At 40.0% G+C, this 26,596-nt stretch overlaps 2 protein-coding genes and 1 long non-coding RNA gene across 3 annotated transcripts in view; 1 reads left to right on the top strand and 2 right to left on the bottom strand.

Annotated features, from left to right (window-relative positions):
- Nucleotides 1-1,576, top strand: part of TERT (telomerase reverse transcriptase) — a 33,943-nt gene extending 32,367 nt beyond the window's left edge. The window contains exons 17-18 of the mRNA XM_015618602.3: nt 26-171; nt 1,318-1,576. The gene's annotated coding sequence lies outside the window, so the exon portion shown is untranslated. The remainder of the gene's footprint in view (nt 1-25; nt 172-1,317) is intronic.
- A 566-nt stretch (nt 1,577-2,142) lies between these two features.
- On the bottom strand, nt 2,143-25,857 carry LOC107200301 (sodium-dependent neutral amino acid transporter B(0)AT3-like). The gene is made up of 12 exons (XM_015618608.3): nt 25,594-25,857; nt 16,739-16,879; nt 15,015-15,152; nt 13,845-14,026; nt 13,364-13,474; nt 8,391-8,503; nt 7,991-8,119; nt 7,242-7,398; nt 5,769-5,973; nt 4,065-4,224; nt 3,426-3,588; nt 2,143-2,355 (listed from the first exon to the last, which is right to left on the bottom strand). Exons 1-12 carry the CDS (start codon nt 25,748-25,750, stop codon nt 2,143-2,145), a joined length of 1,869 nt encoding a protein of 622 aa, XP_015474094.1. The 5' UTR covers nt 25,751-25,857.
- LOC107200302 lies at nt 10,525-13,357 on the bottom strand. Its single transcript, XR_001519577.1, has 2 exons — nt 11,900-13,357; nt 10,525-10,975 (listed from the first exon to the last, which is right to left on the bottom strand). It is a non-coding gene; the product is annotated as an uncharacterized LOC107200302 (long non-coding RNA).
- Nucleotides 25,858-26,596: the final 739 nt, after the last annotated feature.

Here is a 26,596-nt window from a genome sequence, read left to right as displayed (position 1 = left end):
AAATAGGACTGAACATTGTTTTTAGTATGTCTGCAGAGCTGTAAGGAAGGAATTTGACAGAAGCCCCTTTAAGGGAGATCACAGTATCTTGGATACATCCATCAGGCACATTCTACTCTCCCCACTGTTTCCTTTTGGGAAGGAAATACAGACTGGAAATCTCAGGTTGAGGTAGGTATCAAATTTCACAATGTCCTACAAAACTGCCTGTGTTCCTGAAGGATTGTGCTTTTCTTTCTGCATCTGTTTTCTGTTTATTGTATTATGATAATTTGGATGTGTCCTTATTTATAGTGCTGTTCCAACACTCCTTCTGAGGCTTCTTCCTTTAATAGGCAATTGATCTCCTTGTTTTAGGGCTGTTGATTCTGGTTAAGGCTAAACATCACCATGGCTGTGTTTTGTCTTTTACTGATTTACTCCCAAAGAACCCAGGAGGTTCTTGCAGCCTAGGCACTTCTAGGAAAGTCTTTTCTGTCAGAACGTTATGAGTTCACAGCAGCATATTAGAGGAAAGAAGATCTGATGGAATATGGAGATAAAAGATTGGGAAAAGAATGAACGGAAGGTGTTTGCATACACAAGTTCCCTCAAGTAACACAGTCAAGCTGTTCAGGAAGAAACGTACCTGTAGGATATCATCATCTTCTTCATGAATAAGAAGGGGAACTTGAAGCTCTAAGTTTATTGGAATAAGGCTACAGTTTTGACACAGGAATTTTGGTAGAGGTAACATCAGAAGTGCACTGACAACAGAAAAGCAGTGTTCATGCAAGAGTTACTCAACACATTTTTCTACATGCCTACTTGAGCTAAACAGTAACCTCAGCTTGTGTTTCCCAGACATCATTTGTAGTTACTGGAGCTGAAAATTGTTCTTCCTCAGAGTCCTGTCCTGGGCTGAACTGCATGTCCGGTGATCCATAAAGTCTCCCTTGTAGTGAATGGAAGGGACAGCTCAAAAGTCAAGTCTGGATACCATGACAGTGACTCAAGATGGATTTATAGACTTCAAAGTCTTTTAGATCTAGTTTAATTATTTTCTCAGCTTCTGTCTGTATTAGTTGGATGTATTTTTGTTTAGGAGCAGAACTCTGACTATTTTAGCCTCCTATAGTTGCCTATAGAATTTTAATGAACATTTATCTGTCTGTAGCCAGAAATGTGAATATAAAATGGATGCTATAATTAGTTAAAAATTCTTATTTATGTATGTACAATTTTATAACCTTAATCCTTTCTCTTCCTTGACTCAATTACTCAGCCTGAAGACATTGTCATACCTTATCCTCACATACTTTCCCCATATTTTTTCAGAGGCTGCTGGTTCCTCAAGTGTCTTGACAAGAGGAATCCTCATCTCCCAGCACTACAGAGTGGCCAAGATCTGCAGCCAAGTACAGGAAATCCTGGTTTTCAGTAAAGATTAATTTCATTGTTATGTCCTGTAAGGTTGCAGCTCACTGAAAGGCTGCTCTACCTCTGCATTATTCTTACGCTATTCAGCTATTGTGTTCAGTATGAGAAATAAAGGGGAAAAAATGGGGGCTTCTTTTTTTTTTAACATTATTTTCCACTACAATAAATTCTGGAATTTGCTAAGATAAGAGATTTGTGCAGAATTAATTGGTCAGATTTACTTAATCTATATTCTTTTATCTGCGGATGCTTTATGTTTGCTCCTTGCAGTGCTTGAGAATATGTAAAAAACCACAAAATTATTCCTGTTTAAGTGTGTATAGGGATTTACACAAATTAGATAGTAGTGGAAAACAGCAGTCCTTATTCTTAGAGACCTCCCATTCTGCATCTCTCAGAGCAGGAGGCCACGGTAGTGGATGATACTGTAGGTGCTTGTGTTCCAATTTATGTTGCTGATCCTTAGGAACAGACCAGTTTTTGTAAAAGTGAAGAAAGACAGAAGCCAGCAGCAATACTTAACAGGCTTTCCAAGTTTAAATTCTGGCTGGAGACATACATGAAGCTGTGGAATTGGTTGAAATTAAAGGAAACACAACAGCACTGTTTACAGAGTGTAGTGATTGCTGTATATACAAGGTTGGTCAGATGATACCAAATGACAGCTAATACTGTCTAAAAAAGGCTGTCTTATTTTTGTTTACAGACTGGTACAGTGAATATTTATTCTTTTGGATGAGAAAAGTTGCTGTTAGCCCCCTGACAGGAGAAAACTTCTGGTGGTACAAAGCTTGGGTCCTTGCTCCTGCGCTTTTGCTTGACTAGGTGGAAGAGCGCTACCAGAGGCACGCACACGCAAGGAAGGGCAGCCAACAGCACACAAATGGCCTGTACCCAAGGTGGATAAACTTTCTCCTCTTTCATGGGGAAGCCTTCCTGTGGAGATAAAAGAGCAAGCAAAAGAAATAATTTGTAGGTGCACATAGATTTTGCTATGATTTCTATTTTTAGTTTCTTACACTGCTTTAGTAAGGATAGTGAAAGTTTTTCTCTGTCTACAGTAGCATTCAGTGGCTGTGTCCTCTGCAAACCCTTTGTGTGGGTCTAGAGACTGCTGTAAATGTTTTACAGTTTCAAAGACATATAACTGGAATTGTGACACATTCCTAGGGATATGGGAAGTGTTGGCAAACTTTCACCCTCTCTTGGTTAAACTATGTTCATTTTTGTTGTATTCAAAGCTTACCTGGTTTCAGCAATTACTGAGAGTGTTCTTTGTTAAAAAGGAAGGATGTATATCAGAGATTTTGAGGGAATGATGATAAAGCAATTTCTGCAAGTCTGTGGTTTTAAGTTTTATTTGGGATGATAGCATTGATGGGATTTGGAGGAGACACTGCTGCTGTGTAATTCTCATATAGTTTAAGGCCAGAACTGATCTTCAAGCCCCTACACAGGGTGTATTTGAGAGGGTCAAAGAAACTGCAATTGATGTGAGACAGTGACATCCAGATCAAATGTTCTCAGCGTGGACGTGTTTTGTTGCTGAATTAACCAACACTGTTCTCAGACCACTGCCTCCCTGTCTGCCTTTCAAAAGTACATATTCATATATTCACCAGGACCCCAGTGATACTGATAGTTCTCACTGAGAAATGCCTTAATCCCTGACATTAGTTGTACAGCTCTAAAGCTTTGCTCAGGCATTTGTTCTATTTCTGAATCCCCTGGAATGTCTGTGACGTTTTACTTCAACTCTTCTGAGCATTAGACACATCTATAAGAAAGATGGAGCATGGAATAAGCAGGACACCTCAGGAAGAGACACATTTTAGTATGTGTAACCTGTTTGCACACTGAAGTCTTCTCATTCTGAGCACTACATCACTTCAGGCTGTATTCAGTGGGTGAGCAGTAGATAACAATAATCTTAAAGGATCTGGTAAGGGAGGAAAATAGATAATTCTTCCTTTTATTAGAAGTTCTGAAAATATTTGAGAACATACATATTTAGGGTTCCAGGCTGTGTAGGTTGGTGGCTTCTGCATCTGAAGAGTAACAAAGGCCATGAAGACAATTAGGAGAAGCAGAGGGCTAATAAACCTCCAGGTGATCTGCCAGTAGAAATTGAGTTTTCGTCCAGTCATCCATTCCACATCTTCACTGAACCTTGTAAAAGAAGGCATGTTTATGATGATGTCATTTCTAGAGTGGTAACAGTTTCTCTTTTTTATATTTTCCTGTAAGTTGGAGACACAGAGTACAGCACTATAAATCTTTTCTATTCCACACCATTCTTAAATAACTTATTACTCGCTTGAGTAAATAATAATATCATTCAAGTAGGTCTTTATTGATCCATACCAGAGATGAAATGACCAATTTACACTGTCAGTTTAATTACCTGAGCACCTAGTGTAAGGTTTCTAAGCATAAATAAATGATGATAAAATTGCAGCAGTTCTGTAAACTATTCAGATATTTAAAATGAAAAGACAAAATTGCCAAGGGAACAAACAGAGCATTCTAGGAAGAAGTCTCATTTAATCAGCACCAAATCAAATCAGGCCAGGGCCAAATTTACTGCAACTTGAGCTGCATTTATGTCTTACACGAAAAAAAAAATCCATCTCTTTCCAACATACCTTTTAATTTTATAGATGTACACAACTCCAATCACTTCAAAGAAAGCAATGACTAGAAGAGGCACTGATCCTGCATATCTGTCAAAAATGTCAATCCAGTAACTCCCTGAACCCAGTGTAAAACACAGAGCAATGAGGAAGCTAATTAGACATATTATACCTGAAGAAAAAAAGATATCTTTGTTACTGAACTTGGTAGGTTTATTTTTGTTCTAAATTGCTTCTTATAATAATTTTTATTTTCTCTCCCTCTATGGAGTTAATACAAGCTGTTTTCACCTTAAGGAGCTAATACCACTTCCCAAACTCAGTTTTCCCCTGTGTGTTGGCCAAGAGCACCACTGTTGCAGGAGGGATGCATTCATGTGACTCACAGCATCCTTCAGTTGTTCATACTTCCTTCCATCAGACAGCCTGGGTTGTGTTGTAGACCCAGTGTTAATTTTTGACTGCTGTAGTGAGTTTGAAGTGCCTCATTTCCATGCAGCCATATGCTTAGATCACAGGCAGGTGCCACCTTGGTAGTGTAAGGACTTCCTGGATTTCTGCCTCCATTTCCTCAAAGAGCCCAGAGCTACAAATATGTGTGTCCCTTATATTCCAGCATGTATCATTTGGGTTTCAGCATGGTTCTGTACAGCCAGTTCCCCTTTAGCCAAGATTTAGATTTGAGATAATTGGCAGAAAAAGTGGGAAGGAAAAGAGGGAATAAAGGTATTGCTGGACACAGACATGGGCAACAAATCAGTTTGTATGTCTTTCTAATGTGTTGGTAATTGCTTCTAACTCTAAGATGGCCTTTGATTCAGTTCTGTAAAATGATGGCTCCAGACTTCTTTTCTTTTTTTTTTGTGAAGTTCACAATTGGAAAATCAATTTAAAAATAATATTGTCTACACAAAAAATTGTAAAATTAGGGATACAATTTAGATGCTGCAGGAAGACTGCAAAAGGCATGAAAACAGTATTTCCCATAAGAATTTAAAAGGGCACATTGCAGAAATACTAAACCATTACTTGCAACTGCCATAGATTTTTCTGGACTAATTTCACATTAGGATCTCTCAGGCTCTCTTTGAGTCTGGTTCTTAAGGAGCAGGCTTTGTTCAGTAACCGTCTCTGGTTGAAAATATTCCAGTTTTGGTGCCAGAACAAGATCACACACCTCCATTCCTCATTTTTCAAGTGGTAATTGACATGTTCACAGTAAATGTGAAACAATCTGTAGCAGCACAAACCTGGGTAAAAAATAGGGGTGAATTACCTCTCTTATAGCAGTAATTTCAAGTGCAGGTGGTTATGGCAGACCAGCTGATGTCACTGGCTGCCTTAAAGTGATTTGTATCAGTGCCAAAGGTTTAAGGGAAGACAAGGCTCTTACTGATGACTGTAACAGCTCAAAGTGAACTTGACTCCAGGAATAGCAATATAACAAGCTTTCTCAGACTGGAAGAGCTTAACTTGCAAACTAAGAAAAAACTGGCAAAGGCACTATAATGTTGTCACCTGGGAGCTTCTGCCATAACTGCTACCTCATCTTTCTGCTTATCATCTGCAAACACAATCCACTGCCCTTACTTATGCTGTGAGATTCAGCTAAATTAATACTACAAATTATTAATTTCTCTGTGATGTTAATTAAGCAGTTAGTAGTTCGTGCCTCTGTAAGTAAGCCACCTTCTTTGAACAAAGCAAATACCTTACCAGATAATAGCTCTTTAGGTGCTGATTTAGGTATAATTTGAAGCTCCAGAAGAGGAGTGAAGACACCCTCAATGTTTCCAAACATCGAAGAAAGGCCCAAGCTGAACAGCATTATGAAAAACAGGATGGCCCAGGCTTGGGAGCCTGGCATGAGGATGATAGCTTGAGTGAAAACGATGAAAGCCAAGCCAGTTCCTGAGACACTCTGCAGAATTCACAAACAGATAGATAAAGATATACATTACAATGCCACTTCTTGTGCATAAAGTAATTATAACACACTGCTGTCCTTCTCTGGAGTCAAGGTTGCTGGTCAGCCTCTGTTGCAGCCAGCAGTTGAGAAAATGGGCAGTTGTGAGTTAATATTTTAAGTATTCTACTAGAGATATCCAGACAATCATGGAGCAGAATTTTAGCCTGCACAGTGAGATGGGTTCAGAGTAAAGCAGGTTGGAGAGCTATAATTGTAGTAGAAATTTGTTTTGCTAATACCTTCTTAAATGTGCTTTTTAAAAATCTATGATGTAGTAACTTCTGGGAAGAAAGGTGTAAATAAGGATATGATTACCACTCTTACAAGAGAATTGGTGAATCTTTGATCACAAAACCCCCTATAATGGCCAAGGCAGAAAAGACTAATAGGGGAAAAAGCCAATTTCAACCAAATTTCTTTTGATTTAGTCTCCCAAGGACAAGGATATTTAAATCTGAGCAGTGAAAAATGCTAGTGTTGCTATAATTTGGAAGTAAAATATTTCAAACTGTAAATCAGAAATGGGTGCTGTCAGAAGCGAGATGAAAGAAACTGACTTGTACCAGGGCTGGAATGTTGTCATTGGACTTCTCCATCACATGAGTAAAATAGCCTACTTTACCATTATTGTATGTTGGGCCTGCCATGCATTAGCACACACTGACTGTGCCAGTCAGGATACCTGGAGCAAGTGGAATGAGGTAGGACAAGAAAACAGAGAAGAAACATCTATGCGTAGTGGTAAGGGAAATGCTTTAGGAGGGCTGGAAAATAAGGAGAGGAAGAGGTTCATGATGTATTTTGGTGGTGAACAGTGTACATTGTAATAGATTTTTTGATACTTTCCTTAATACAGATTTAGGAAATTCCCATTCAGCATCCTTTTCCTATAATCTTTCATCTAGATGTGTTCCCCCATTATACTTACTTCTATAAACCAATCTAGGACTGAATATAGTGTCTCTTGTAGACTTCTGGTGGGAAGACCCTGGAAGATTAGTTTTGTAATAATAATGTGTAGTTTTGTTTGTCATAACACAGCTATACATTCAGGCTACCCTACAGCAGTATTGTTATTTCAAATGTTGAAAGATTGATTTGTTGCCTGCTTACATGTAATATATCATTGCATGCATGTGTACTTACACGAAAAAGGGAAATACCAATCTTTCTACATAACTTTGTTTAAGGATTACTTGTTGAAAGCAGTTGTGGTGTACCTGATCAAGAAATTCTTGAAGATCACAGCTTTTCAGTTTGAGTCCAGCAATTTTTTCTGGATATGATGAATTCAAAAAACTAATCCAGGATGTATAGTTCTGTCGCATGATGCTTTCTTCTGGAAGATCAAATTCATTGATGATATTGATAATGTTCCTGCCAGAGAAGCCAACATATTTAAACTTTAGTTTAAAAGTTTGCAGATGATGTGTCTGGATATGCTATTCTTTGTATTCAGATGCTACTCCAACGTTGTGTTTACTGTCTGTGCTGCTATTTACAATATAAAGGACAATATTAATTGACAGCTTATATGTAAAACAGTAGAAAATATTCAGACTATTTAATGTTGTCTCAGACAAAATCTCAGTACTTATTACAGATGCGGTCTCTAAAATATTTTTGTTTTATCTGGTCTCCTGATTGTTCCCATTACTTGTGTTTAACAATTTAGTGAAATAAATTTCTTGTGAAATAGAAAAAGGTGGGGATTTTTACTACTTCTAATGCTAACCTGAGAGTAAGGTGCAAACCTTGATGCACTTGAAATGGGTTGTTCTATAATTCGTCATGCTTCTTAAAAATTATCATCCTTGACTCAGTCCCATATGTTAAACTTCTCCATACAGATGCTTTTCCCTTCTAGTGAAAATAAATTTTCTAAATACATCTTTCAAATAGCACATTCTCACATTATCTACTTGGGCACAGAAAACACAGTATAACTTTGGGAACACAGCTTTCTCACCTGTCCAAGCAGTCCCAGTAGGCTGTGGTTGCTTTAAACCCCAAAACAGAAAAGACTGGGATGGAAGCGTAGAGTGATGTCATGCTGTTCACAATTGCTACTGTCACAGCATCCTTCTCACAGTCATTTCTAGAGATAGCATTCAAACAAGTGAAGCAATTAAAAAGGCAGGGTTTTTTATCTGTGATTCAATTATTTCTGCAAACTTTTTTTTTTAAATTTCTTCCCTCCCTCCCTCCCCTTCCCCTTCTGTTAGAAAATCTACTGGGTCTTTTAGAAAGACAGATAATTTCCTGAAGATCTTCTAGAATAATCAAGGAAAGCATTTTAAAAACTTTAAGAAAGTGCACAAAATGCAGCAAGAATTCAGCCAGCTAATAAAGGTTGTAGTTCTACTCACTTGGTTGGATTGTAGCTCGCGAATGCAATAAGCCCTCCAAAAGCCAGAGAGAGAGAGAAGAATATCTGTGTAGCTGCATCAAGCCATACACGGGGATTTTTCAAAGTGTTCAGCTGAAATAGTTGGAAGAAATGTACATATTGGGCTTAAATTAAAATTTCTTTTTCTCTTGCAGTTCTTACTGCTCATCTGTTATTTCACTTCTGAAATTTTGAGCTGTGTTGCCATCTAAATACTGTGAAAATGGGAATAGGTACTAAACAGGTCAGTAAAACAGGTGTTGTCAAGAGTATCGTTGAGGCTATTTAAATGTGTGCAACAATTATAGAATCTTCTTTATTGTACACTTCATCTATCTGATGATAAAATGTGGTTCTAAATGATAGACACCAGGAACACAATAGGGAAAATACATTTTTCCTCAATTACTTTCTTTTTTATTTTATATTCACATACTTAACCTGCAGTTAAAGAATGTTGTCTCCTAAAACTATATAAACAAATACATTTGCTTATAATTCATAATGTATATAAATTCATATAAATATAAAATATATTTTATATAGATTTTATATACTTATATATATTTATATATAAAATGTATTTATATATTTTATATATTTTTATATATATAATTCATATTAAAAATTCATTGTTTTAAGACAAAAATTGATTCTGTAGCTTTTCAAATTTACTTCAAAAATAATTTAGTAGAAGCAACTAAAAGTGCAAGAAGACAAGAAGAGCACAGTTATTAAAAACAGCATCTGAAATTCAAAATGCTGTGAAAACAGCAATAAAAATAGAAGGTCAGCATAGGAAACATAAAGAAATAGGAGAAACTGACAATGAAATTTGAATTTTGCTGTTTCAGGGCAATGTGATACAGGAAGGTAAATTAAAAAGCAATGATTGGTGAATTACAGAGAATGTTAAGCAGTTTTAAATAGCTGCACTAAGGAATCTTGACATTGAAACCCATGTAAAAGGAAGAGATAAAACCTAAGTAATGTGCAAAATGTAAAAGTGATCAATAAACATTACTTTCCTGCAGAAACTACAAAGTGGTCTGTTACACCAAACCATGTGAATTGCTTTCTGACCCATTATCAAGGAGGGGGACTAGAAGAATGTTTTGCTAAGAATGTTTTAAAAGCCAGATAGTTCAAAAGTAATGCTGGGCTGTGGACTATTTCACTTCATTTTACAACAGTCTGAGTCAGATCTGTATCCCAGTCAGGCAGGACAACTTGTGTGTTTTGTGTCTGTGTACCTGTGCTAGTGATCCAAGTCCTTGACTGGGAACATATGTAGGAGTGAGAGGTAAGAATGCCAAAAGACCCTGCATAGCATTTTGGGTTTCTCTGAAGCTGGTCTGAGCTTGAAGAGCAAGGGTAATGGGTCCACCTCAGTGTGGGTGGATTAAGGCATGACTGCATGTGCTCTCTCTACAGGGAGGCCAGTGCTTTGACCACAGCAGGCTGGTACCACCTTTAGTACAACGCAACACAGAGCAGATTGGTGGAACCTTGCTGGCTGAAATGCTTCAGCAAAGGCAAACACCCTTCAAGAGGTTTATTTTGAAAGATGATAGTCAAGCCCTCAAAGGCCAGAGTGCTCACTGGCAGGACCTTGTGCAGGTGCTGTTGCAATGCAGAAACTTGGCACTCACATGGCTCTGTGGCCTTCACACTTTGATTAAGTGCTGCCAGGTCAGTTGTTGGTGCTGACAGATGCAGCTCCTAAAAGTCTGGCTTTCTAACTGGGAACTTGGGCAAATGAGTCTGGAGATAGTTTAGGCTGGTACTAGGTGCAGTGCATTTTTTGACTCCAAAAGGTACTAATCAACCCCCAAACCTGAAAAGTTAATGGGCAGGCAAGCATGCCATGGCAATGTCATTATCTGGTCTTCAGCAAGTTATTGAAAGTGTTATTTTATATTTATATGCCATACAGTTTTATAAGCATATCTTCAGAAGAAAAAATGTGCTGATGCCAGAAAGATGTGGATGAAGATATACAATCACTGTTAATGAATGAACAGGGGAGTAGGGAGGAAAGATGTGTGATGTTTGATTTTGTTGTAAAAACAGCTAGTGGTTTTGTGAGTAGAGGATTTGGGGCCTGTGCTATCTTTTTTTTTTTTTTTTTTTTGTCTATTCTCATTGCTTGTTAAATAGCTGCTGAGTTCTGGGCACAGGCAACAGTTGCCCAGCCAAGTTCTTGGAATTGTTCAGTGCCAGAGAACCTCCAAATATTTACAATCTCTAAGCTCTTTCAAATGTGAAAGAGACTGAAGAAGGAGACACTTGTATTCCTTAGGTGACAGAGGTGTCCCCTGAAGCTGAACCATGCAGACTGTTGCTGATGCATGATGGAATATTGTTTCTGCTACCTCTGGTTATTTATTTTTCCAAAAACCTTTCCAAAAATCTGTTCCAGCTAGTGTGTGGCTTCATCGTTGCACAACTTCTGCTTTCCCCTTGGGTGTCACTTCAGGATACTTTTTTGTTTTCTTGGCAGCTTCATTTTCCAAGTAGCCAAGAATTTCAAGAAGGTGAGTGAATCATCAGACTTCTCTATGTCTGAAAGTGAATGAAAAGAAGTAGTCAATATTTGCTCTGAAATTTAGGGTAGAAAGTGTGTCAGATGGCAAAAGCTGATTATGTATTTTTCCATGAAAATAAAAACACAGCCTTGCATAATTAAAATCCATATGCATGCTTTTATTATTTGTGGTACTTATTAACAAGAACTAAAATACAAACTTGCAAAGCAAATAAATTTGGAAATTGAATAAACTTTAAAAATTGTGGTTTAGAAAAATAATAAAATTCAGTTGGGTGATTATGATGTTGAAACTGGGTAAGATGGGACTTTTTGTGCTAGGTATTACTTTCATAGACTTTCAAAAACAACACTGAGGTGTCACAGTTATGAGATTATGGATGTAGCAGCCCTGCAAAGTTGGCAAGAAGTTGGAAAATACTGCCTCCAATCAGGGAAGAATGTCAAGAAGGTTGATTTTATTTATTTTAAAAGAAGCTGAAACAGACAGTAGGTGATTTAATTCTTACTTTATTTTGCTAAAACTTTTTCTGCAAAAAGACAGGAAAAGAAGAAGAAAATAGTACACATTTAAGAAATATGCTTTACAGTTCCATAAAGTGCTGTGGCCTGGGTGACCAAGTAAAACTGCCACAACACCTAACAGCCCTCCTGTACAACTCACTTTGGGACATCCTTGTGGAGAAGTGTAAAAGAAAAACTGGTGTTTGCTCACACTGGGGGTGGGAATAGCCTACAGCAAAGGCAATACTGGTACTGCAGTTGTGGGGTAAGGGGACACAGAGAGAGAAGGGTAATGTTGAAGCTGTGTGTTTACTCTCCTTTTGAAGTCCTTGAAGTGGCACAACCCTGTGTAGCAATTGGTAGGTTAGTTTAACAAAGCCATCTGTCTTACACTAACTTTCTGTGCAATGGCAACACCGACAGCAGCTATCACTTACCAGGCTGTTGCATCAGCTTTTCCACATTTGCAGATAAGAACATCACTAAAACCATCTTCAGATTACTTTCCAAGGATGTCCCCAGGATCTTCTTCCTCAAACCGGTGGTTGCAGGTGGATTTTCATTCTGACTTCTGTTGCCAGTGTACAAATCCATCCAGCTCTCTTATGAGGTTCTGCTCCTCCTCAGCACTGCAATATCTCCAGACTTTGTGAGTACACACAAATCTAGTTTTCTGTATTCAGTTCAGGATCATTGCAAACTAAATCCCAAAAATGCCTGAGCTCTTCCAGAGAAACCTCACAGCCCAGCTGAGACCAAGTGATGACAGGCCAAGGTGTGTTTTGTTGGTGTTGTCTAAGCTGCTTTCTTCTCTAAGACATTGCACCAAGCTCTTACAGTCCTCTCTGGACCCTTTGAAAATGTAAGTGTGTGTCCTGATCTTCTGTAAAAACCAAGCTTGTCCTTGAACTCTGACTGCATTTAGATGGGTGTCTGTGCCACTGGGCTTGTAGAAAGAGGGATAAAGTGGTGTTTCATCTGAGCGTTCTCTTGCTCTTGTCCCTTTCCAGCCTGGGATATAAAGTATCTCTGAGCTTCGGGCTTACGTTTTTCTTAATGTCTGTGTTCTTGTTGAAGGTAAGGCAAGGGCAAAGGCAAAGGCAAAGGCAAAGAAAGGAAAGACCCAGTGCTCCTGAGTTTGAAACACTGCTGTGGGTGTGGAGGCAGCAGATGCTTGAGAATGTGTCAGTGAGTGCTGCTTTTCCTCCTCTACACTCATCACTCCATGGAATTTTTTGCATGAAGGCAGAGTTGTGAGGAGCCTCCAGTGGATAGCAACCACTTAGAGAGACAATTTGACTTTGCATTTCAGAATGCTGCCAAGGACAGTGTAGAAAAGGTGCTTCTGAAATGGCCAGAATGTGGAGGGATCTGGAACTCCTGTCCATATGAGAATTTAGAAAAATGGGAGAGGGGCTGTTCTCCAGCAGTTCTGTCTTTTAGGAAGAGATATGGGGGAGGAGGGAAATGCTACGAAGAAACAGGGGCAGGAGAAAATTACTTTCAACCTTCCAAAAATATCACTTTACAGTGTAATTCCTCAGTCGTTCTATTTGGGAACTCTTAAAAGATTAAAGCTGTATAAATTCTATAGTAGTGGCAGGGAAATCGCATCTTTCTCATGTACTTTACATCAGTTTCACTTACACATTCAAGACTGAGGTATCCATAACATTCTTAAACTTAATTTTCCAGTGTTTTCTGATATGCTTACTACTGAACTGTTAAATTCTTTGCTGCTTCTTTTCTTGTGAAAATATATTAAAATACTTGAATCACTTCATCTCAGAAAAAGCATTGCTGAGCTCTTGGATAGACATCTAAAACAGGAGTTGTTGGAAAATGGGTATACAGTGTGAAATCTGAGGAGGAGTAAAAGGAAAAATATTACTAATACTTACATTAGGGGTGAAGAGGTAAATCAGACCTTCAGTAGCTCCTGGCAGAGTGAGTCCTTGAATAAGGAATATAGTCAGGACCAGATATGGAAATATTGCTGTTACATAAATTGCCTAAAGTAAGGAGGTCAGAAGACAGACAGTTACTGTCAATAAGTTCAATAAATCCTATTTAAATTATTTCAATATACAATCATAATGATATTAGGTCATACAGCTACAGATGAGTATGGCCATCTTTCAGATAAGCAGGGTGTACTTCTGCAGAATATATTTGTAACAAAATGGCTCTTAAAACTGTGAGGGAAGGCTTGTAGGGCATAAGTGTTTGCAATGGAAGAGAAGCATAATTTTAAACCACTTGTACTGCTGTTCTCAGTTTGCTGGACAAGGAGCACACTGAATGGTGCCAGTGTGGTAAAAATTTAGTGTCTGGAGGGCAAGATTTTAGACTGGGATAATCACATCTCTACCCCTTCCATACCTTCCCTGTGGTTTCAATTCCTCGGATGGTGCAGAGATAAACAATTGCCCAGCAAGCTGCTAAGCACAAAATGAGCCACCACTGCAACGTGCCACTCTCAGCAATATCAGGTGTTATGTTCAAAGTTTTCCTGTACCAAAAATAATTTACTGCGGTGCTCTCATAACATTCTTCATTGAACCCTGAAAAAAAAAAGTGGCAAGTGTTAGAATAAATTGTGGGCTGCAAAATCGAATACAGAGATGGACTTTCTGCACTCTGTAATGTGCAGCAAGACAAACTCTCACAGCAGGCTGAGACTATGTGACTTATGTGAGACCTTCACCAGCATTTTATACAGGGGATAACTTCCTAATTAGAAACAGCGTTGTCCTCAGAGTAAGGTAAAATCTAAACTAACTGTAGTGAAAATGAATTTATTTTGCTGAATAGCTACAAGTTGATGGAGCCATAACAAACTTCAGGCACCTGCAGATACATCTAAAGTCCAAGCTTCTCTGGCTATGTCATGGCCCTGTAGTGGTGCAAGAACCAGGCATTGACCTCTTTGGTGTGAGTTTCCAGGACTTCTGTGAACAGGAACTTCAGGCATTCACATGCAGGGGAGTGGGCATTACCTAGCTAGGCTCTGTGTCTGAAGAAAAGGGAGCTGGGAACATGGTGTACACCACAACCTGTGGTGTCTATTTGTCTTTCTACTTTAGAACAGTCCTAAGGCCTCCAAAAGAAAGTTTAATTCTGCTATGTTTTGTCTTTTTTCTTAGTCTTTTACTCAGGTGATATTTCTTGCTATACCCTGGAGCTTGTTTTCTCTCATGCTCTGAGAAAAAAAGGAAGCTGAAAAGTAGTTTTAAAAATCTGAGCATATTCTTCCTTATCCTACTTATGTACACTGTCTCTCTTTAGTTTTGTAATGGGTAACAGGACTTGTTCTTTATTTTGTTTCCCATTCTAAAGTCAAGCAAAAGGACTTGTGGACTTTCTGGCTATTGTTCCTGTGAGGAGGATGAATTTGAGTAGGCTAGTATGACTCTTGTACCTTTTTAAAAGGAAATCAAACCAGGACTTGTGCACAACTCAGGGCCAAATAAAGTGTGGTTTCTTGATTAGCCCAGAATCTGATGTTTCTGATCCTTCTTGTGCTAGCAGTGGTCATGAAGGTGTACTTACCTGTTCTGTTTCTATTTAGAGGACAAACACTCCAAGGAAGAGGTTCTTGGAAGGAGTTTATGAAATACCACATCACCCAAGTTAAAACAGTGTTGTAGTATAAGCTCACCAGAACCGACACCATCCATGAGCCAACTCCTGCAGAAAGCACAAGGTCTCACTTCAGAAAAGCTTTGGAAAAAGTTATTAGTCAGTCACAGCACTAGCTCTAAGAAGCTTGCATTTCCTATTTTTTCAATATTTTCTTCTCTGGGGGTGCCCCAGGCTCATCCTAAGATTTTCCCACAAAAGATGGGCATTTGTATCTTCAGTAGCCAAACACTTGTGCACAGTCCCCCAGATCACCAGCCCTGCTCCAGGAATGCTGAGGCTCTCTACTTACACAACAGGTTAGGGCTAAAATCTTTGCTCTAGTATGTAATTCATTGTTTTCTATAATACAGGACAACTTTAATAGCAGAGAGCAAAAGAGACCAAAGTTTTATAGTGTGCTGTAGCTGCACAAGGCCACTCTTGTCCCAAACCATTCATGTATACCCTAAATTGGTCATTGCTTTAGTCCTGTGATGAGGAGGGAAGAAAATCAACACTACAGTTTCTGTTTGCTTGTGTTTTTGCAAAGGGAGTTTGAGCGTGCCTGATTGTAGGAGATGGGTTTATCTGGAAGCACAACCTGCTGCTTGGTATTTCTTCCTTGTTGCCCTCTGGCCCTTGATGACTCCTCCTACCCACCCTTTCTTCTCCCACACAGGCCCACAGGCAGGGCTGTCGGTGCCAAGCCCATTTCAGGCACCTGCTTCAAGCAGGTCATGGTCCAGCAGGGCTGGCTGAAGCATCCAGGAGTTTCCCCTCGCTCTGCAGGCACAAGTTTGTTATCTCAAGTACCCAGTAGAGTCAGTGCCTTAACCTCCTCATGGTGGCTATTCTGGATCACTTTTTGCAGCCTAACAACATACATAGGGCACCTGATGTGTTTTTTCATATGTTCAATAAATGGAAAGGAATAGGCAGTACAGGACTGCACACCAGTCTGATGCACACTACCATATGGACTGTCCCTCCTGCCCAGCTGTGTTGATAAATCCCCTTAAGTAGCTCCACCCTCTTGTGGAGGGGAGCCTTCCCATGTGCTTTGGAATCATTGGGAGGTACCAGGATCCTTGTTTTCCTGTCTTTCTGTGCTTCCTTGAGTCTGGCTATTCATGGACAGAGAAGACTGGGTCCTGGAGGGGCCGTGAGGGAGTTGCAAGAAGCACTGTGGACAGGCAGCTCTTGTTGAGCACCAGGGTATGGTTGGAAGGGGAAGAATTAAATAGCAGAGCCCATGTTCAATATGCTCCCCACAACAAAGGTTATTAGGTTTGCATTTCAGGCTCCTAAAATGTGCCTGGAGTAATGCCTGATGAGAGCGATACAGAATTCCAAAATCACAGAGTGTTTTGGGTTGAAAGGGACATTAAAAGGTCATCTAGTGCCGTGCCCCTGACACAGACAGGGACATTTCAACTAGACCAGGCTGCTCAGAAGCCCATCCAACATGGCCTTGCATGTTTCCAGGGAAACCACCCCTCAATATCTCACCACCCTCGCTGCAAAATATTTCTTTTGAATCCTAACACTGATTTCTTTTTATATCCTAAAAAGCACCAGGCACAGGTCTGTAGGAAGTGAGTGCTGGGTGGGAGCTGTCTGCAGTTCCTTGAGCTGGGACTGAAGAGATGTACCAACGCCTCCAAGGTAAGGAGAAATGGTGTTCCAGGCTCTGATGCTGCCTTTCCTCAGGCATTGCCCTAGGGCCAGCTCGAGATGTAGCAGTGGGATTCCTTCGAAGAGAAGAGCGATGAAGTATGGGATGAGGAAAGCCCCTGAAAAGACATTTAAGTGTGATTAAGCCACATGTTTATCTGCATCTCACTGAAATTACTGGTTTATAATTAATCTGCTTTATGAGCCTAACGAAGTCCTTGTAGGATGTGTTGAGAGAGGGATCATTGCTAGGGACACCTACCAAGTAATATCTGCTGCTGGTAATTTTGGTAGTGAAGGTGGAGGAGGAGGGACTGGGATGCTTTAGTGCTGCAGGTCACTTCTCTCAGGCATTGCTACAGCCCACTGTACGTAGCCTCACTATTTCATCCATTTCCCTTTCTTTTAAGCATCTTCTTTTGTCCCTCTTCTGGTAAAGCACAAGGGTTTGCCTGTCCCCTATACCATGTTTTCCCTTCAGTGCATTACCTTGTTTCTTTTCTTAAAGCTTTCAGGCCTGTGCTCCTCCATCCTGCACTGAAATAGCAGGATTTTGTGCTGCATACCCCCAAGAAATCAGGCTATTTTATTGCATGAAGCTCTGCTCAGACCACAAAAGCTCTAATGAAAAACTGAAAGCAACTGAAAGTTCTCTGAGACGTGTGAGCCATGAAACTTCATTTCTTCTCAGTTTGTATCCTTTACATCTTTTCCATTTTCCTCACGACATCTCCCCTGGGCCAGAAGCAGCGTGTCCTGTTGGTTGCCTGTGGGAAGCCTGGATAATTCCTGCTAAACTGAGTGTAATGCCTAACTTCCTCCACCCTCCCTCCAAAGGGACACACATTTGGGTCTCCCTCCTTTTTTCACCAATGCTGATTTTTGAGAGCTCATCAGTATGAGCTGAATGATGAAACAAGAAGTTTCATCAGTATGTTTGTACCACCTGCCCAAATGTCCAATTAAATTGAAATATATTGATGCTTATTGCCATGACCAACAACCACTGTGACCACAAAGTCTCTTTTCCCCAGGGAAACAAAGACAGGAGTCCTGCCTCAGCCACCTCCCAATCCTCCTACAAATGTGAACAGCTTCTGTGCTCCTCATAGCTTTGACTCCTCATAGCTCACACATAAACCTGTGCCTTGTTCTACCATTTCTGCTTTGCCTCCAGACTTCATATCTAGATCTGCTCAGCTCTGCTCTCCCAGCTCTGGAAATTTTCTTTATACTCTGTCTTCGACCCTGAGAAAGAGGTGGGGGGAATGCATGAGGATTTCTGGTCTCCACCTGGAATGGCGCCTGGCTTCTGCAATCACTGGCTATTTAGAAAGGCTGGGCAGATAAAATCTAATCTCTTGAGCTAGTGTTGTATTGCAATAACTTTGCTACCTCTCGCTAGGCGCTGCAATAAATACATACGACACCCAGAGAAGGTGTGCCGATGGATGGTTTAGCTTTTTACCAAGGTATGCATAGGAACAAAAATCACAGAGCTCTTTGCAGCAAAAAACTGTTTGTAAACTTCTGAACTTGGAAATAAACCTCTCACCTTAAGATCTCTATTCTTAAAATGTTTTTAACTGAGAAGCAGATTTGAAAAAGGAACCTCACAGTTAGTTCCCAGTATGATAAATCTTCAGTTTGAGGTTCCTTCCAGAAGTAATCTCTTGCCATGCTCAGTCCTGTGGTCTGTTTCACACCTGCTGCAGTATCCCTCTCCCACAGCACATCTGAGGCTGCCAGCCCAGCCCTTCTGACAGTCTGATGCCTTGGGCTGTCTCCTGGGAAGAGCAAAACATTGAGGCAAGTGACCAGAGCACTGCAGTATGGAGCGCTCTACTCCTTCATCCATCTGCCTGGCCCTCCACCAGCTCTGGGCAGCAGCTGTCTCTCTGCCATCCATGCTGAGCCCTCACTAGCAGAGCACTCCATAAGAGACCAGCCTATCTCCCATATCATATCTCCTGGGAAATAACTGCGTAATAATTAGTGCAAACTGTTATCTCTCTCCCCTTTTCTGTTTGCTAGTTGAACCACTGGCAGCAGAGCATGTTTAGACATTCTGCTGATAAAAGCATGTTTACTTTGTGCTGGCTTGTGTGTATCTCCAGGCATATTTACAGCATGGCAAAACATAATGTCACAATTGGAAAAAGAATACTGGTTTTCCATGAGAATGATATAAAATAATCGACGTGCAACTACGAAAATATGGCAAAAGAATGGGTTAACAAGAAATAGTTTATGAAGCTAATCTTTCTCAAACATAATTCAAGTAAATGGCTTGTAGTGTAAAATAAGTTTTTAGTTATTCATTCCTTTGCATAACAATATTTTTAGGCAAAAAGAAAAGAGGAAAAGAGCAGACAGTCTGCTGAAGCTTACTCTTTTCCACAATAAAATCCCCTGCCTGTAGAAAAACATGGAAAAACATTGACAGTAAGCTATCAGTTACGGAATAATGAGTAGGGACCCTCTAACACTGTATAGTTGAGGGCTCTGATTAATAGATAAAGGAGGATGTGCCAGAAGGCCAAATTTAAGTACCTTTTTTAAAAAATGCCATGAGAAATCCAGCCATGGGGAAAGCAAGCAGAAAATTCAAGACACAGCAGATATCACAAACCAGACCATTCAAACACAAGCATAGCAAAACCCCAGCAGAACCCATACAATGTTTAGCACAGGCACAGCAAAACTTTTGGCTTCCATGGGGCATGGGAAAAGGAAACTTCAGCAGAAAAAATCATAAAGCACACGTAATAAATTATCTGCTATCTGCACATTCTACCTAAAGGAAAAAAAAAAAAGAGTTTAGTAGTTTTTTCCTCTCAAAAAGTGAAAAAGGAAAATTATACTGGTGAAACATTTTTTAATACTTTAAAAGCCTGGAGAAATGCCCATAAAAATCAAAAGTATTGCCAAAGTGTGATTTAGTTGCATCCCTGGGGTGTGACTTAGGAAAGTTTTAGTCTACAACATTCCTTCTGTCAGAAAGACACTGAAGATTCATAAAGCATCCACCCTGCAAGTAGATACATGTGGTACTAAAAGGAGGTCAAAGGAAAAAAAAAACCCAAACTCGTCAAAACTTACAAGAGTCGAAAGTTCTTTTGGAAGGAATCCTGCACAAGGATATCACAAAGCTATGGAACAATCTCTGTGCACATGAGCAGACATGGGGAGGCCTGCAAGAGCTTTTTCAAATCAGGCTATCAACAGCTGCAACTACTGCACTATCTGTAAGCTGGTGTCATTAACAAGGGAGTCCCAAGTGACGAGGAGCAGTGTGTAACAAGATTGCTGAAGAACCATTGGAGTGGAGACAGCTCCACAGCCATAGCAGTAGGAAAGAAAGGAGCAGGTGCACTCGTGCTACACAGAGGCTTTTTAAAACCTGACCCCTCCATTGCAATGCACGGGCAAGTCAGGTCAGAATAGCAACTGCCTGACCATATCCAGCGAAATGACACTGGATGGGCACAACCTTTGTTACAGCACCTGCACGTGACAGTCCAGGTAGGAAGTGCATGAAGCGCCAGGCAGCCTGGGGAGAGCCACCAGTGCTCCACAGGACACAGAGACCTGGATCCTCCTGAAGGAGTATAGTCAAAAGTTGGTTCTTAGCAACCAGCAGAGCAGAGTGAAACAACCAAATTGAGTTTGTCACTTGCAAAGAGGGACCAACAGACCAGACTAGGGGAAGTGTAAAGCAGTTTGAAGTATCAGCCAGGCAACCTCCTAATCTACGTGCACCAAAGACTAGCAGAAATCAATGCGCCACAGTGAGGAGCAGCGAAGAAGACCCAGTAGGTTTGCTTGATACTGGGATACTAAGACTTCCTAAATGGTGGAGAAAAACTTAGAAGGAGTGATCCATGTGTTCAATTTTGCATCTTACCAGTGCCTGTGGATCAGCTAGCAGAAGAAAAGCTAGTGACTTGAAATGATGATTTAAAGACACAACAGCATTTGGAAGGCCAGAACATGAATAATACTTTTCCTTCAAATAAAGATTTAGGAGTAGAAGAAATAATTATGATAATGACTTAAATGACCTGGAAAGTTGAAAAATAGTAATTTTGAAGGAAATGCAACTGTAGAGTCTGAAAAATTCAGAAAGCACATCTCAATGCGATAAAATGCAGCAAGCATTTGGAGATCCACTTCATCCATTCTGTTGGTGCACTTTTCCAAAAGACTAAGAATTTAATTACCTGTGGTAAGTTATGCAATGTTATGCAATAGGTGGGAACTACTTGTTCAGATACAGAGAAGAAGATATTAGCTATTGAAAGGGGATTTTCAGACCTGTCCCACTCTCACCATGGCAGTTCAGCTAAGCAGTGTGGTATAGTCAACACAGCAAGGAATCACATCAAGACATCAGATAGGAAAAAAAGCAACGTAATCACACTCAGGCCTCTCTCTAGAAAACAGCACTTCATGACCTCTTTTATGTCTTCTGCACTTGCTTCAATCCAGATGAAAGGTATGGGCTACTCTAAGGACTGTATTTGTGCAGCACCCATATGATGGCGCCGACACTGCCTTGCAGGCCACATTACACATCTTACTGACTGAAACTTGGCAGGGTTGAACTTCTCACATAAATGACTATATGTCCTTGAGTAACAAGTGATGGAGCTAAGGCCATGCCCAAAAAACCAAAGGGACAATGGCCATTTCACATGAAGATGGGTAACACCCACAGATAACTCATAAAATAAGCTCGGTGAACTTCCCTGTGAAATGCGAAGGGTGCAAGCAGGCAGTTTTCAAATACAAGCATACATCAACCTGAGCTGTAAAGGGCAATCAAATATAACAAATTATGAAATAATTGACTCTGCATGTCACAGCTTTTCACCAAGGGTTTAAGCAAGGCATGGCAACAAACAAGAAAATTAAGTTTGTTACTTGCTGTGACCCAGTTTTTCTGCCAGAGAGTGAACAGTTCTGCTCTTCCCAACATGCTATGCTTGTTTGGGTTGGTTTTGTTTTTTTCTTGTTGCTGCCGTTTTTTGTTTGTTTTAAGGATTTTGGTTTGGTTTTGTTTTGGTTTTTTTAAATAGTATTTTCCAGTTATGCAATTTGTTCCTCTTACATTTTGTTTTCTTTTGAGGACACAGTGAACCAGGCATTTCACAGCACACTGTAGTTCAAATTTGAGTAAAAGGTCAAGTAGGCCATGAGTTATGAAAGTCTATAAATGGTTGTCCCAGAAGTAAACAGTTCTCCCTTTATAGCATGACTGTAGTGTTCATGTGTATTTATTTTCCTAGAAGGAAACTGTATTTTATATTAAAGATATTTTTCAGTCATTTTTTAGGCTCAGGCACTATACACATCTTGAATACTCATGGGTTTAGCAAGCATGTGTATATATATACACTAGCTATAATCAAAAGTAAACCACTGCACTCAGTTCTAGCTAGAACTGGGTTGGTTTCCTTAAGTATACTCAGATGACTCCGTGTGTACACATACAGATGCATCACTTGTTAGTGTCTCCATTTTAAGTGACAAACTCTATACTGGGCTACTTAGAGACTTCTTTTCAATCCCAGTTGCCTGGGTACATTTGTGTTTGTCTCCACCAACTGTGCCAAACAACCTTCATACCCATTAGTCATGAAAAGTAAATAACTAACTTAACTCAGGCAATAAATCCAAATAATCAGTAACGGCAGCAGGTGATAAATGTCAGCACAACTGATATTATATTAGATCTGAGTTACTGAGTAACGCTAATGTGGGATGAATCAGGGCCAGAGGTCTGATGGGAACAGCTGACATGAGAAGTGTACAAGCACTTGTTTTCATCTCTTGTTTTTGAAAAGATGCAGAAACGAGAATATTGCCTGAACCAGCTGTAAGACTGCCCCAGAAGCCATTCAGCCTTCAAGCATGTCCATGCCACATCCATACCTGGTTTCTCCATGCTTGTGATTGTGGCTGCAGGCAGAAAGCCATGGCACCTCTCAGGGCTCCCAGTTAAACACAGTGCTGCTGGTCTCTCCCATTTGCACATCTTCACATGTACACGTGCAGAATTTATGCTCCAGTATCCCTGAAAATCTACTGGGCTTTTGCATCTGAGTTGTTTGCTTTTGAAAATGCAAGTCCAAACCACATCACTGCTTTAAATTAACAGAAGAAAAATACAGCAACCTTACACACAGATGTAAATGCAAGAGCTCTGTCTTCTCAGCGGTCATCATAACCCACTCAACTTTTCCAATACCAGCTTTCTAGGATAAGTTATTTACAAACCGCACAGCGCACTCTTACAGTGTCCATCCTGCTATTGAGCTCTTGGAGCCCTTTACTGAAGCCCAGTGACCAAACACGGGCTGCACATCCATACATTGACCTTAATTCACCACTGCCTTGTGCCACTGTTGGTGGTGATGCAAAGTAGCTGTTTGCCATTACTGAGTGTGGTGGCTATTTTAAGCTGGTTTTTCACTGGCAGCATTACTACTCAAGGAGCAACAGAGCAACTCAGCCCTTGCCCTTGCAGTATTTTCCTGTTTTTACTCTCTTTGAACCTGTTGTACCCCTGTCTTTTTTGTCCATAGAAGTTCCTGTGGGAAATAGTGGAGTTCTGGAGCTGGATGCAAAAGCAAGCAGACTTTCTGAGCATGGTTAACTCCATAAGATTAGTGACCTCCTTGCAGTCAGTCTCATGCTTCTCTTGGGGAGATGAGGGTAGGGATGCAGGGGACCCCAGAAGGGAAGATGGAGGGGAGAGATCAAACCCCAGGAGCAGATGAGCATTGCTGTCTTCTGAAGTGAGGCTGGGATCTGAAGATGTTGTACCTCTGGCCACAGCTGGGCACAGAGAAGCAACAACTGGTGCTTCACAGGAAAGTGTGAGAGCCTTTTTATGGCCAGTAGAACAATATTTCATCTTAATCCCAATTTTGCAACAACTTTGTGCAGCTTCTTGAAGCTGGTGGCTGCAGAAGCTTCTCTGTGCAATGAAATGTGTGGAGGACCTGCATCTTGCTATGGCCCTGCCTGGAATTTTCAAACTTTCCACTGAGCACTTTATGTTAATCATTCACTACATTACAAAAACATCATATTATGTTTGCTTTATTATGTTATTTGTTAATCCTGAATGCTTTTTCCCTTGCTTTCCAAGATAGAAAGGCCACCTGAGATGCTGTAGAGGATTTGACCTACAGTTCCTGCTCCATAAGAATCTTTTCCTTGCAGGTCTCATGCCATATCTGCTATGGGGATGTCTCTCTGAAGATGTTCATTGTATCTCATTAATGCCAATATCGTTAACTGAATTGACAGGGTTTTTTCCCAATAATTCCCATAGACAAACACAAACAGTGTGTGCTCCTGGCTTCCTAGCTACCCAGTGAAGGTACTTTTCTGCAGGAGTTTCACTGGGTGTCACATTTTTAAAATAAATAATGGAAACCATCAAGTGTCCTGGGAGGAATCTAACCTACCGCTTCTTGTCTTATTTCTATTTGTGTAGCTGCAACTCTCAGCTGTTGCATATTCAGCCTTAAAAAGCTCCTTGCCAGCAAAATAATTTCCATTTTTTTGTTTATAGGCTATGATAAACAAACTCTTTAATTTTCAACTTCAAGACCAAAATAGATTGAATTCTTAAGTTGTTTCTTGTCCCAGAAGCTTTCTAACCCTTGAAAAATTGCTGGGGCTTCTCTGCATTTTGTCTAATTTTTTAAGTTGACTTTGAAAAGTGAATTTTCAGAAAAAGTCAGAGATTCAGGAGTTGTCTTACTATAGGCAGCAATATCTCTACCTACTTCCTAGTACTCTGCTTACATCTTCCAAGGTTCATTCTCTTGATACAGCCTGCTATAGCTCATTCATTGAACCACTTACCATAGTCCCTAGATGGCTACTTCTCTCTGAAACACCTTCCATTACAGGCTACATCCATTCTTGTCTCCTTGGCTGATTGAAATATATATAGTTCATCAAGTAATACAGACACCTCAGTAAAACAAACCTGGTTGTGACAATATTTTCTGTCATTTGATGGTTTCTCCAGGTGTGAATTTTTGGTTTCTCCAATTAATTGAAAGATAACAAATAATATGGGTCTGAAACAATTTGCTCACTCTTCTTTAGACAGCTTACTGTGGCAGATTTCAAAAGCTTCTGTGAATGGTGAGTTACCAAGTACTCTTTCCAGATCCATTTGTATTTACCAAATTGTCTGCTTCTACAGCAATTCTTTGTGGAACTGATGCCCAGGCACAGGCTTAGGCAGCTGTCCATGACACCTGGCAGGCTCCTGTTGCTGCTGCACCAGCTGAGCATTTTCAGCAGCCTCACAGACAACCAACAGCACCATTTAGTTTTGTGCAGGGGCAATTCCAGATGATGAGGTAGCTCCTAAGAGTATCAAAAGAGGGGAATGACTCACTCACCAACCCAAAGGGAAATTCAGTGGCCATTTGTCTAGGGGCCAGTTCCCTCAGGCCTCCCCAGGATTTCTCATTTCTCCTTAAGGTAGCCAGCTGCAGATTCAGTTTCCTGCTTCCACTGGGACTGTGGTAGCAGTATAAAAACTTTAACATAGATTTGTTCTATCATCAGTCTGGTCAGCATCAGTCTGGTCTTCCTAAGCAAACGTATCATCTTATAATTAAATATGCTTCTAACAGAAAGAGCTAATTAACCAGTGCAAAACATCAGTGACAATTAGTGTTTTTTAAAAAGGGATATAACTGATACAAATGATATAATTTCTATGCCCATCAGAAGTTAGTATAGTTGTATGAGAATAGCAGTTCAGTATTTTGGCAAAGTCCCGTTCCAATCTTACCGCCTCCATGTATCTGACACAAGTATGGAAATCGCCACACGTTCCCCAGGCCAACAGCAAATCCAATACAGCTTAAAATGTACTGGAACTTATTGTCCCACTTGGGTCTGTCATCTTCTTTAGACATTTCAGGTGATGCTGACAAATCTTTTGACATTTTAATGAAATATCCGTGGCTCCTTAGCCCCTTTCCCTAAAAATGGTAAGATGCTTCAAAACCTGTCTCTCCTACAGGTTTTATGCAGGGTGACAGAAGGATCTTGGAAGGGAGGTGGAGCTTTCTTTTTATCCAATGCAAAGGGTCGTGTCATTGCCAAGGCTGCAGTTTAAAGACAAAACCAGGAATTATTATTATATAGAAAGTTACCACTCTTGCCTTTTTTGCAGCTCCTTCCATAGTTAGACAGCTTGGGAATATGTTGTTAATAGGTAACTCAGGAGCAAACAGGTTTTTATTTTCTGTTCTCCTTATGTTCTCAGGCTCTGTCAGAGAAGTGTGACACTGAATATAATTAAAAAGAAACCTTTGCAGCAGACTAATTAAAATTGAAAAATACCTGTAAAAATCTGTGAATAAAACATTGGGATTTCCTTTCCTAGTTTATTAATAGAAGTAAATAAATGAAGGCATCTTTTCCAAATGCAAAAAGTAAATAATAATAAAAGCCAAGAAAAATTAGACCTTATATGTTCAGACATTAGAATTTGGTCCATTTTCACAATAGTTGCTAGAAGTTAATCACTTCCCACTTGTCAATGAATCCCCAGTGAATATTTTTATTATTCATTAAATAGTTACTGATGAATGCAAGAGCTTCATGCTTTCATTCAATTGAAAGTATGTGAGTTCTGTTTTCTTTCAGTCATATCAGGGTTTTACTGGTGTGCATGCCAAATCAGTTCACTCCACACTAAACAGAGCAGCCAGTTAGCTTGCTTGCTTCAGTAAATCAGAGTTTATGCCTGGATTCCCCTCTCTAAATGGGAAGAGCTTCTAAGTGAA

Source organism: Parus major, chromosome 2 (genome assembly GCF_001522545.3).
Source record: "Parus major isolate Abel chromosome 2, Parus_major1.1, whole genome shotgun sequence".
NCBI classification, from domain to species: domain Eukaryota; kingdom Metazoa; phylum Chordata; class Aves; order Passeriformes; family Paridae; genus Parus; species Parus major.
This window is presented reverse-complemented; position numbering and strand designations above follow the sequence as displayed.